Source organism: Fukomys damarensis, unplaced genomic scaffold (assembly GCF_012274545.1).
Source record: "Fukomys damarensis isolate Sample0158 unplaced genomic scaffold, DMR_v1.0_HiC HiC_scaffold_37, whole genome shotgun sequence".
Lineage (NCBI taxonomy): Eukaryota > Metazoa > Chordata > Mammalia > Rodentia > Bathyergidae > Fukomys > Fukomys damarensis.
Genome location: NW_022900949.1, coordinates 17914859 through 17927902, shown reverse-complemented (window position 1 = coordinate 17927902; position 13044 = coordinate 17914859). Strand labels below are relative to the sequence as shown.

The window sequence follows — 13044 nt, the reverse complement described above, 5'->3', positions numbered from 1 at the left end:
AGCGCCAGTAGGCTCCGTCCCAGGCTGGGCCTTTGAGCTTGATTTTACTTCTGTACGGAAAGCTGTTTCCCAACTCACACTTCTGAGCCTTCCTCGGCCACTCAATTGCGAATTGCTTGCCAGCCTTCCTTTTCTTTCTTTTTTTTGGTGCCGGGGATCGAACTCAGGACCTTGTACTTGCAATGCAGGCGCTGGAAACACTGGGTTAAATCCCTGGCACCCCTTCCTTTCTCTAACATGTCCCATCTCTTAAGGAATTTCATCTTTGGAATCAGCCAAACTGGAATCTGAATGTCCTAATTTTTTCTGCTTAATTTATACAACTTTTCTTTTCTATTTTTTGAGACAAAGTCTCACTGTGTAGTCCAGGCTGAGCTTGAACTCAGCAGTTTTTGTGCCCCCGCCCACTGAGTGCTGGTGTTACAGGCGTGCACACCATGCACTGCGTTAATGATCTGCAGTGACTTGTCATGAATTGCCAAAACCGATCTCTGGACATTGTTTAGTCTTTAATTAAATATCAAGGCTGCAGTTTTCAAATGTGTTTGTACATTGACGGTTTATATGGAAACTGAAGGAGTTAAGTAGAATTAAGTAGGTAATATAATAAGACCATACAAGCAGCCAGAGCTTAAACGGATTTGAGATTTAATATTGATATTTTTGTATAATTTGAACTTTAAAATGTAAAGTACCTAAGGTAATTATTTAGCTCACAGTTTCAGAGACCTTGTCCTTTGAACAAAATCAAGACACAGCTAGCAGGAAAATAGAGAATAAGCTAAGAGTTTCACCTTTTTTACAGATAGAAAATAGAAAAATCACTATATATGTTCATGTTGTTAAGGCTAAATTACTTTCATTTGTATTTACAGGCAGAATTATCAACATTGCAGTCTAGTAATCAGTCCTCGCAGGTAAGAAAGTTTTCTCAATCTTAAGTGCTAGGTTTTAAAATAAGTTAAAATACATTTAGATTATTAGACCCTTAGAGCATTTCAAAGGTGTTCTACATTTTATCAAGTACTTGCTTTATGTTTAAGTTTAAAGTACTTCTGCAAATCTGCTTCTTGAATTATGCTCTGATGTGTAGCATATTTTCTTTAACAGATCTGTTACTGGTTTTTTTTGGGGTACTGGGATCGAACTTGGGACCTGGTGCTTGAGGCAGGCAGCAGCACCAGTGAGCTAAATACCTGGCCCACTGCTTTCATATTTTAAAATTATTAATTTTTAAGTTCATAATGCAATATTTAATAATTGTGATAAATTTATCTTATTTTCTCAGAGACCGTCTTGGTGGCCCTTTGAGATGTCTCCTGGTGCATTAACTTTTGCTATTGTATGGCCTTTTATTGCCCAGTGGTTGGTGCATTTATATTATCAAAGAAGGAGAAGGTAATACTATAGCTTTAAAATTTGAAATGGTTTATATACTCTATTAACCCATGGCAAGCAAAACTTTCAACAGCAAGTAAGGGCATAGGTCCATTTTCTAGATATGTTGTCATACTGATCCTGAGACTAAAACAACCTTGAAAGTTATATCTAAGCAGTTGTACATCTTTGATTTATAGAAGAATATGACTGTATGTTTCTTAAATTTATTGACATTAAAAATCTCATACTCTGAAAGGTAATTTGGGCTCTTTGCTGATATAAAGGACAGTGGAGACATAAGCACATAATGAATGCTCTCTCTTTAATTCCTTTAAATGTGCACACTGACATTTCAGAAAAATTTCAGCCTGTGTTGACTCTCTAGATTAGGGATTACTCTAATTTGAGAGCCAGGGTTCCAGTTTTTAAGGTATGAGAATAATTGACCGGAATCTCTGAAAGTGTCCTGAGTTTTTCATTGATAACATGAGGCCAAAGCCTTTGTGTTCAAGAAAATCTTCAAACCTAAAGAAAAGTTCTTTTTTAGACGCGTCTGAAACTGAATTACCTTCCACGCATACGCAGATGGACAGCCATTCTTCCCGTGGTGGCCTCATTGATGATGTTCAGTGTTTCACCACCAGTTCCCATTAAGTAACAGCAGCTTGGGAAAAGCAGCAGGGCACTTGATAATGATGTGCAGTAAACACATTTAAAAATCTACCGTTTAGATACTTTATAGGTACATTTTACCTTTACCAAAGAAAAATTTGAGGAAAAGCTTTCTGTTTTTCTTTCACATAAAAGGGATAAGCAGCATTGTAAATGCTGCATTACATTTTACAGTAGTTAGAGAAGCACACATGATCTAGGTGAATCATTATGAATGTTTACTGTTTATGTTAAAAGTTTATATTGCTGCGGATATAGCTCAGTGGCACCGCACCTGCCTGGTAAGTGCAAGGTCCTGAGTTCTGAAAACAAACAAACAAAAAAACAGTGAAATTACCTAATTACATTTTCTCGGGCTACTTCTGCTAAGTTGAAAAAAATTAGTAGAAATTCAGAAGCATAAGTTACTTTCCTAGTAATATTAATCCTGTTTTTGTTTTTGTTTTGGTACCCGGGATTGAATTTGGGACCTTGTGCTTGTGAGGCTGGTAGTGGAACCACTGAGCTAAATCCCCGGCCCTATTAATCCTGTTTTAATTGATTTGTATATGTATCATCTTAGTTAAGACATAGACCATAATATAAATCTTTTCCATTTTTTTCCATATATTTAAAATTTTTCCTGTAATGGGTGTAGTGCTATTCACCATTTTAAAATTCTAATTTCCCTAGTAATAGAAAAAAGCAGCAAACCATTGCTTAATATGTATCAATGCTGGACTTCAGTAGCAGCACAGGTACACTAGAAGTGGAGCTTACAGATTTTTGCGGGATGTTTCAAAACTTATTTTCTTTTTGGTGCTAGGGATTGAAACTAGGCCCCCACATGTACTAGGCAGGAACTTTACCACAAGCCCTCAAAACTCTTGTTTTCCTTTGTGGAAAGCTAGGAGTTAGAGGGTGGAGAAATTCGATGTACATCAGAAATCCCTACATTAGGTTAACGACTTACTTTATGCTGAGGGTGGAAGCACGGACCAGCTGGGGGGCGGTGTGTGCCTGTGACTGAGCATTGAGGCGGGGCTGAGTGCGAGCCAGCGGGTTGCAGGGCAGGGTGGAGTGTCCAGCAAGGCCCTGTCTCGGCGGGATGATGAGTGAATGGGTCTCTGCCCTTTAGGCCACAGGAAACGAGCATGTTTCTAAAAGTATGTTTAATGTTCCTTGCGAGTACAAAGTTGATGACCATTTCTAAGTGTCCCTTGAAGTTCTACCTGTCTCTGAATGGATGACCTTTTAAATTTCCTACTTTGTTTTTAAGTCTGTTAAGCTTTCACTGCATGTTAAGGGTTTGCTTGCTATAAATGGCAATTTATGTAATACTGTGCAGCTGTTTTAATGAGGAATAGTGTTTTATAGTTTGATTATGGATGTAGTAGATTAACTGGACTTGGAGGTAGAGCCATATTCAGTAAGGGACTAAGTTTTAGTCTTGAGGGTGCATTTTAATCTGGCAGCAATCTTTAATAGGAAAGTTAAGGAAATGAACTCTATAGAGCAGTTTAGGATTAAGAGAAAGGAAATCAGTGGAAAGGAATGAAGAGGAAATCTGATTGGGATTTGCTAATTTGTTTTACTAGCATAGAAGAGTGAATTTAAAGATTTTTTACCTGTCCTGCCCTGCCAGTAGGATTGGAAATCCTTTCTGTATGTGAGACAGTGTCCTCCGCAGACTTCCTGTTCCAAGATAGGCTCCGGGGATACACCTCAGTGGCAGTACTCGGCCAGCATGCTGGGCGTGATCCTCAGCACCACAAACAAAAATCATAATGAAACAGTGAGGTAAATACTGAAAGCAGCTGTGTTAAATCCAAGATGCAGCTCACTGTCTCTCCTGCCCTCTGTCCCTTTCTCCCTCTCGGTGCTGAGCATTGAACCCAGGCCTTGGCCCTCAACTACACCCCCAGCACCTATTTAAATTAGTGTGTAATTTTTATTTTGTTTTTTGAGACAAGGTCTGGCTAAGTTCCAAAGTTGTTCAGGCTGGGCTAGAACTTGTGATCTTCCTGCCTTAGCCTCCCAGAATGCTGGGATTACAGGTGTGTGCCACGTGCCTTGTTTGAAGGAAACCATGTTTCTAAACCCTTTTCTTTCTGAGCCTGCCCAGATTCATAAATTTACTGTGATGTAACTTTATTGGGGACACTGTCTTCAATCCAGGGATAATAAATAAAACTGGTTGGGCCAGGGATGTAGCTCAGTCATGCCACCACCTGCTTCACAAGTGCAAGGTCCTGAGTTCGTTCCCCAGTACCAAAATACAACAACAACAACAACAACAAAAACTGGTTGGGAGTGGAAGAATGTTCTTTTGCCTTGAAGGCAGACAAAATCAGCCAAGGATCCTGAGGAAGGGAAGGAATTTCAGCATACAGCCAGCATAGAGTTCTGGCTGACAGGAATGGTAGGATGATTTCCTGTTCCCTTTTCTGTCACTTTCCCAGATTACACTGTACTCTCCATTTTGTAAGTTAACTAAACACACACACAAACAGCAAGAGAAAGATCTCATTTAAAGCCTGAAGAAAACATGCTAGTTCTGAAGATAATGATTTATATTTAATTCCAATAAAAGATTGTAATAAAATTTGCAAAGAACCTTGTATACTGAGCTACATCACGTGGGTTTTGATAAACTTTGCAAACTGCTCCGTGTTCTGCAGCTATAATTTTTGCGAGAACTCACTCAGGCACTTTGTAGAAGCACTCCCATCTGCTGCGGTCTGTTAGCCACATCCGTTCTTCCAGGGGCTGGTGTTCCTCCTGCTGTAGGAGTGTCCTGTTAGGTGAACATTGATCTGAGTATTTAAAACGTCACTCAGGCCATGCAGGTGTAGCTAAGAGGGTTCTGCAGTGCACAGAAAATAATCAGTTTACTTCAAATATCACTCCTGCCAAGGGGATTGCATAAGAATATTTTGCACAGAAGAGTGAATCTGGAAGAGTTTCAGGCCTTCTAGCATCTGGTGTGCTGGGGAGGGTTTGGAGATTTTACAGCAGTGGAACCTTTCACAGAAGTCAGATCCTATGTGATTGCTGTGTTTCATGCTAACATGCTCACCCTCTTCTGGTGGCTCAGTCTGCTGACGTCGAAACCATTGTGTTGTATATACCCAACTTTTCGGTTATACAGTTCCACTTCCCTGTCATTAAACTGACCTCTTTTGAGGGGTAAGAGCCTGGCTCATTTAACTTTGTATCCCTTGTGCCTGGTTCAGTGTCTAGAAAATAGCAGCTACCTGATATATGTTGATTAAATGAATAATCTGGATTATTAAGCTTTTTTATTACACAGTTTTCTCATTTTGATAAAATTGTACATTAATTCCTCCAAATCTTAATTGTATAGTAGCCAGTAAGAAAAGGATGACAATCTAGAAGAGAGGAGGAATGTAAATTTAATGTATTAAAAACTGAAAATAGGTGTGATGGTACACATCTGTGATCCCAGTACGCTGGGAAGCTCGGGACAGGAGGGTCACAAGTTTGAGCCTCTTCCAGGAACTTAGTAAGATTCTGTCTCAAAGTAAAGAATAAAAAAGGGTTGAGGAGCCGGGCGTGGTGGCGCACGCTTGTAATCCCAGCACTCAGGGAGGCTGAGGCAGGAGGATCCCTGTGAGACCAGCCTGGGCCACACAGTGAGTTTCAGGCAGACTCAACTACATTGTGAGACCCTGTCTCAAAAAAAAAAAAGAAAAAAAGAAAAAAAAAGGGGGTCGAGGATATAGCTCAGTATTGAGGCCATGGGTTCAATCCCTGGTATTAAAAAATGACCAAAAAAACAAAGTAATAAAAAAAACCCTACTGCTTGAGGCCTGGAAGTGTACCCTTACTGGTAGGGCTGGCTATAAGATTCTGGGTTTAGTCCCTGACACCAAAATAAATAAATACTGTTTGATAATTTCAGCACCTGCACATAGGTCTTTCCTGTCGGACAGCTAAAGTAATTTCATGGGGACAAATTTACATGACATGTTATCATCCAGAGAATTCTCTGGTATGGATGTCTTTCATGTTCAGGTTGCATTTATACTCACACAAAATTGAGTTTTACTTTTTTTTTTTAAAGAAAACTGAACTGAAGCAAGTGATGTTTTATTTGAGAAGACTGCTGGGCCTGGATGACCTCAGAGTGAGATGGATTGTGGCGTTCACGAGAAAATCTTAATTACATTTCTTTTCTGTTGTCAGTAGTTTGGTTTGTGTACATATATACAAACATTTTCTGCACTACACAAATGATAACATTTTAAGGACTAATATTGCTGATACTTGAATAATCAACCTCCACTAGATTTTGAGTAGGATATGTAGATTTTCCTTACCCTTGAACTTGAAGGACATTAATTATCGTTTGGTAACATGTTTACCTGATTATCTCACGTAGAGAATTGTAAACTGCTCTTCGAAGGTACAGTTGTGATAATGAGACCAGATTTGGCCGTGGATGTTTTAGCGTAAGTTAAGTATGTGAAAGAATGTAAACCAAGAGTGAACTTCAGATGAGGTTGTGTCGCTTGGTGCCAGTCACTGAATGGCAGCTCAAGCAGTAGGAAGCTGTGGAAGTCTTCGCTGCATTCAGGGTGGCTGCGTATGATCTTTCTCAGGCATCCACGTCAGTCAGGCTCGTTATTAACAGTGACAGCCCAGCCGGGGATGTAGCTCAGTGGTTCCGCCGCCTGCCTTGCAAGCTCAAGGACCCGAGGAGTTCGATCCCCAGTACCCGCTACCCCAAATTACAACCATCTGCACGGATTCACAGAATAGACAACCTGCTGACGGCAGCGATGAAATATAGGCTTGACGTAGGTTTCACAGTGTATTCTGAGGCTGTAGGTGACTAGTAAAATTTTAATTCAGTCCTACAGATATTCCTTCGTAATCATTTTGCTTTAACTGAGGATATGTAGTGTCTGCTTCATAGGGTGCTTTGAAATATAAATGATAACTTATTTATACTGTTTTTACAAGGGTTAAAAAAAGGAAACATGAAAATCACTTTTCTGCAACTGGTGAAGTACAGACTGGACTCTTAACCTCTCAGTGCCTCACTTTCCTCTGGGGTGTAACACGTGGCCGTACCACTTACAGGGCTATTAGAAGGACTTGTCAGCTAACGGGCCACGAGCTTCCATATGAATAACGCATGTCCAGCTGATGGCAGTTGAAGCCCCTGGATTCCACCTCTCACCTCGACCAAAAGGACTGTTACTTAGACCCTTGAAGACCACACTTAGTCACTCTTCCTGTGCACCTCCCAGAGCTCCTTGTTCCCTTAGCTATGCCTTGTGCTTTAAAGATTTCTTTTATTCAAAAGCTTTGTAGCACACAACTTTTAAGCATTCTGGGTGTTATGACATTGGGTTTAGCTTCATTTGTTTGGAGTCTGTTTAATAAGAGGGCCAGAACTAATCCATGTCTAGTATAAAGGGTGGTACTTTGACTGAGAAAAAAAATGTGAGAGTAAAATTTGTTTTTCCTAAACTTTTTATTTTCTTTCATGAAACTTTTTATTTTTTGTCATCTCGATTAAAAATGTGTGTCTGAAGGTCTAGTAATACTTTGTTTTAATAAAAACCTGTCCTCTCTACCTATTTAGGAAAAGAAATTAAGCAAGTAACTAAATTATATGTAGGAATGAAATTTAGACCTGTGCATAGGGATTGTTTTCAAAAATTAGATAATCAATTGGGTATCAGAATGGTGGTTCGTTACTATATATAAGATGCTAATTAAGGATGTAAAGAGTTGTAATTAATTACAAGCAGTAAAGGTAGCCAATTCCTAGGAACAACCGTTTTTATCTTATTCCAAAGTCTTATTTTATAGCACTTTGCACATAATTCTTGTAAATACAATTGAAGATGTAATTATAGGGTATAGTGTTCTGCTTTAACAAGAACCTCATTTTGAATTGACAGCTATGGTATTTTTTTAATCAAATTCTTTTGTTTCTTTATTGTAAAACTAAGTTAACAATAAAAGGTTACTGAGAAATGGTACGAGCTTTATTACTTGTCCCTTAAGTTTTTCGATAATGTACAAGGACAAATTCATATAAACTGATCCTCACTCAGTGAAGCCATGTTGTTACATATAATTTGATAAAAACCAGAAACAGTTATCTGGTTGAGAATATGAGTTATTCAGCCAAAATCTTAGTTTTAATTCTTACAGGTTCCCACAGCTGCTCTGTGACCCCATGAACATTTATCTTGGATACATACTGTAGGTCTTAGGGGAGCTCGGTGAGTATTCTGTTTTTAATATATGTGTAGCTTACAGATTCTACACATACTGGTCAAAGTGACATCAGCTGCCTGTCTCGCGAGACATCAGTGTTCTTCATGTCACAGAAATCCAAGCACAGAGCCTCCGCCATACAATACAAGGTCTAGAATTTTTCATGTGCCCGAAGTCCCTAAGCGTTCAGCCCTCTTGCCTTTTGGTTTAGCACACTGAGTGTACAGCTGTGTGCTCACGCCTGTGGCATGGGAAGGTGGAGAGTGGATGGCAGAAGGCAATTCCCGGTGGTGCTTTTCTGTCTGATCAGGTCAGGAGCCTTCAGCTTTCTTGAGTCTTACTTAGGAGACTCTCACGTCTCATTGGCTAGAAGTGGTCTCGTCTTTGTCTGTAAAAATATCTGAAAGGCTGGATGTGGTTGCACACAGTCCCACAACTCTGGGAAGCTGATGCAGGAGGACCACAAGTGCAAGCCCAGCCTGGGCAGTTTAGTGACCGAGTGAGACCCTGCCTCAAAATAAAAACATAAAAAAGGTCAGGCATATAGCTCAGGGCAAAGGCCCTGGGTTCAATTCCCAGTACCATCCATCCATAAAGAATAAAACCCTTTCAATATATATATTTTTTGTTTGTTTTTTGAGACAAGATCTTGCTGTACATTCCAGGGTAGCTTTGAACTCGCTGTGTAGCCCAGGCTGGCCTTGAACTGGCAGTGATTCTCCTGCCTCAGCTTCCTGAGAGCTGGGATTATAGGTATTCGCACCATGCCCAGCTATGTACAGTTTTGTAATATTTTCTCCATCTCTGGTAGGAAAAGCCATGTCTTTTGGCCTTTAGTGCTCTGGAGCCTTCTAAAATTTTCTTTATTTGCTTTTTCCTGACTTTCTGTTAAGCTCTCTAATAGCGTACCACATTTTATAAGCTGGTAAAGGGTAAACGTTCTTTGCTTATTTACAAAACAGGCTAGGAGTGTTCAATGGCCAACCACTTGGCTACATGTGTGGCTCTGGGTTTGGCTGCCAGCAACACACACACACACACACACACACACACACACACACACACACACAATACTAATAAAATTAAAAAGAACTTCCCACTTCTTTGAATCTAGTGTGTAAAATAGCTATTTCTGTACGTCAAATCGGGTCAGAGTAGTCACCGTTACTTTTTGTTTCTGCCTCACACCTTTCAGCACCCTTGGCTCCGTTCCTTCCCCTTTCCTTTGGAGAGCGCCTCCTCCGTAGGTGGCTGCATTCTCAGCTATGTCCGTTCCTCCCCACTCAGGCCATGGTTGTGAGCAAGGCACCCACACGTGGCCACTCTGTCCCGTTCTCCTGACCACAGTGCTGACCCCTGGATGGGCCCAGGACTGTCAGGCCGTCAGGCATTCTCTGGTTTATCTTCCGGAGTCAGGAGATGGCAAACTCTGTGCCTCGCACCATCTCTTTGTAGTGTATTACTCGGTGTATTTTAGGGCTGGTCTAGGTTCACTGCTAAATTGAGTTCTCATCGTCCCCCACCTCCAGCTTACACAAGCTCTCCAACTGTCAGCCGCCGAGGAGCCCACGTGGACAATTCCATTCAATAGGTTTTGACAAATTTAAAATGACACATCTACCATTTACTATTTCAGAGCAGTTTCACTGCCTTAAACATCTCTTATGAAAAACCTGTTTATCCTCTGCTAAGCACTTGCCAGCCATGAATTTTTTACTGTCTCACTGATTCTAGAGTGTCATGTACAGAATTCGGAATCACACACTATGGAGCCTTTTCACACCGGCAGCTTTCACTCAGTAATACGCATGTAAGCTTCTTTCGTATGTTTTGTCTTAATAGCCCACTTTGCTTTTTTGGCGGGGGGTTGGATCAGGGTCTCACTAGGTAGTTCAGGCTGACCTCGAACGCACGTCAGTCCTCCGGCTTCAGCCTCCTGAGTGCTGGGCACACCTGGCTTCCATTTCTTCTTAGTTCTAAGTAAATTGTTATTGTAAGGATGTGTCAGTGAATCCATTCACCTCTTGAAGTCATCTTGATTGCCTCCCAGTTCTGGTATTAATGAAGCTGTGGTAAGTATCTGTGTGCCCATTCATGTGTGGGCATGTTTCCAGCTCATCTGGGTAAATACTAAGGAATACAATTGTTGACTTACATACCAAGATTGTTTAGTTTTCTAAGAAACTGCCAAATTGTCTTCCAAAGCACCTGTACCATTTTGCATTCCCACTGGCAATGAACAGGAGATCCCCTTGCTTCTTGTCAGCAGTTGGGCGTTCTCAGTGGATAGAAGTATTGTAGGATTTCATTGTTTTTGGATTTTTTCTTTTTTTTGAGGCAGTCTGGCTGTGTACTTCAGCCTGATCTTAACCTCACAATGTTGCCCAGGCTGGCCTCGAACTCACAGCAGTCCTCCTGCCTCAGCCCGCTGAGTGCTGGGATCACAGGCCTACCGTGCCTGGACAAGCAGTTCCTTTAGTAGCCTGCTAAGGTTATACTGTCCTAGAGGTTCTGGGGGCCCTCTTTCTTGCTATCTTGAGTAGCTTGTTCTCTTTTTCTTTCGAGTAGCTTTAATAAGGTTAGTACCTAGAAATGTAGTAGACAACTTAGAGTCAGAGGTACTGAGGAAGGTCCGTCCCTGGATCTGTTTAACTCTCGTTTAAGTGGGGTCTAAGTTTCCTTTCTGAAAGCAGCTGGTTAGGTTTCCAGCAGCTGCCACCAGCCCTGACTGGCACAGGGAGTTCTTCATCCTTGCACATGTGTGCAAGCTGTGGAGCCAGTCCAGGTGCGAACTCTGGCTGTGGCACGTCTGAGCTGGGCAGAATGGGGAAGCAGTTTAACATGTTTCAGTGTTCTCATCTATAAAACGGAGGTGACACCTCACAGGGTTATGTGTGTAAGATGCTGTTTCCTAGCTGGCAACTCCGTCATGGTGATAAGTGTTGCTTATTTCACTGTCATTGTTTACAGAAGTAGGACAAGACATGCACCTCCTTATCGTGAGATCTGGAAGTGCTCTGAAAACATACCCGAAAAGCACAGATTTTTTGTGAAAAAGCATGATTTGTTTTTTAAAACAAAAGCCTGTCCCTTCTATTTAACTGTTGGATAATACCCCTTTTGTGGAAAGATTATGCATTGTTTTTCTTCCCTAGAGGCAGCTACTTCTGTGACTTGGGGTTCTTTGGTACCATACTTACCTCTAAGGTTTTAGATATGCTTGAATTTTTATGTCCTGATGTTTTCCTGTTTTAGGAATTACCTGTTTATTTCCCCTCCAAAACTAAACGATGCTGTTATTTTCGCTCTTGTGACATTCACTGCGCATATCCTTTTTCATCTCTGTACCTTTCAAGTAGTTTGTGGAGAACAAGTTAGCAGCCAGTTTTGTTGGTGTTAGAAGGTAAGACTGAGGTCAGCAGTGAAGAGCAGTCTGAGCAGTCCCAGGGGGTGACACACAATGCCTGGGGGGCAGCTGGACACGCCGCGTGCTGTTCCGCGTTACTGTGCCAGGTGGGTGTGCTGCCCTTACTCCAAGGGGCATCTGTCTTCCAACGCTGTGTGCTCTACAATCGCTGGGCAGCCCACAGCGAAGGTCACTCGGCGAGCGCCTCACTCTCATGACACGCAGAAAACAGCGCTGTGGAGAACCATCTCCCAACACACCGTGAAGTTAGGGTGAGGTCGGTGTTCACATTTCGCAGTATGAGGGCTGAGTAAGGTATTAAACGATACTCCTTTTTTTCTTTCCTGAACATGTTTTTATTACTGCTGGGGTTAGTTGTCTTACTTTTCATTTGCTTAGTTTTCTTTATATCTTATCAAGAATTCAATCCTTAATTCTAACATTTATTTAAAAACCCAGCAAAAGCTAGGCGTGTAATCCTAGCACTCGGGAGGCTGAGGTAGGAGGATCACTGTGAGTTCGAGACCAGCCTGGGCTACATAGTGAGTTCCAGGTCAGACTCAACTACATAGTGAGACCCTGTCTCAAAAAACCAAAACCAAAACCAAACCAAACAAAAAAACCCCAGCAAGCTTGCTGGGCAGGCGTGGTGGTTCAGTCCTGCAATCCCAGCCCTCAGGCAGGATTACTGAGTTTGAGGCCAGTCTGGGCTACAGTGAGTTCAAGGCCAGCCGGAACTGCATAGCAAAAGCCTGTCTACAATATAAAGCAAAACAAACACAAACCCTGTTAAAACCCTTAGACAGTCTACGAACTTCATCTGTACGAAGCCTTCTGGAGGCCCTGAGCTGCGCTGGCCTTGCCATCCTGCGCCTGGTGTGCACTCATCTCGGCTCGCACTTGACCATCACCCTTGGGGATCTCTGGTTTGCCCTGTTCCCACGGTGCCTGATTTCCAGTCTGTGACAGCGGGCAAACCCAGGGCTGGTGTATGATTTGCTTTTCTTTGAAGGCAAAAGGTGTTGGTACTCATGATAAGTGGGGTTGGGTTAGTCTGGCTACTCATCTCTAAAACATTTACCATGACTGATCTATGAAAAAGGGCATGAAGATGTAAAATTTTGGGACTTTGTTCATGTTCAAATGTCTTTACTTTTCCTTTCAGAAGTTTGAAGATGATAGTGCTATTTTCTCCCCCACCTCTGAGACAAGATTCTCCTTGAACCTTTGTGTAGCTCAGGCAGGCCTCAGCCTCCTGAGTGCCTGAGAACATTAATTTTATTTATTTATTTTTGTTTTTTATTGGTGGTATTTCCTTTTTATTTCCAGTTGCAACTGTTAAGAAA

At 41.6% G+C, this 13044-nt stretch overlaps 1 protein-coding gene across 2 annotated transcripts in view; it reads left to right on the top strand.

The window, feature by feature from the left end:
- The window catches only part of Acbd5 (acyl-CoA binding domain containing 5), a 35512-nt gene extending 28300 nt beyond the window's left edge, over positions 1-7212 (top strand). For both annotated transcript variants that reach the window (XM_033759362.1, XM_010614701.2), the window contains 3 exons: positions 876-917; positions 1289-1398; positions 6119-7212. In XM_033759362.1, the coding sequence (XP_033615253.1) occupies positions 876-917; positions 1289-1398; positions 6119-6131 (165 nt within the window). In that variant the 3' untranslated portion in view covers positions 6132-7212. The remainder of the gene's footprint in view (positions 1-875; positions 918-1288; positions 1399-6118) is intronic.
- The last annotated feature ends 5832 nt before the right edge of the window (positions 7213-13044 follow it).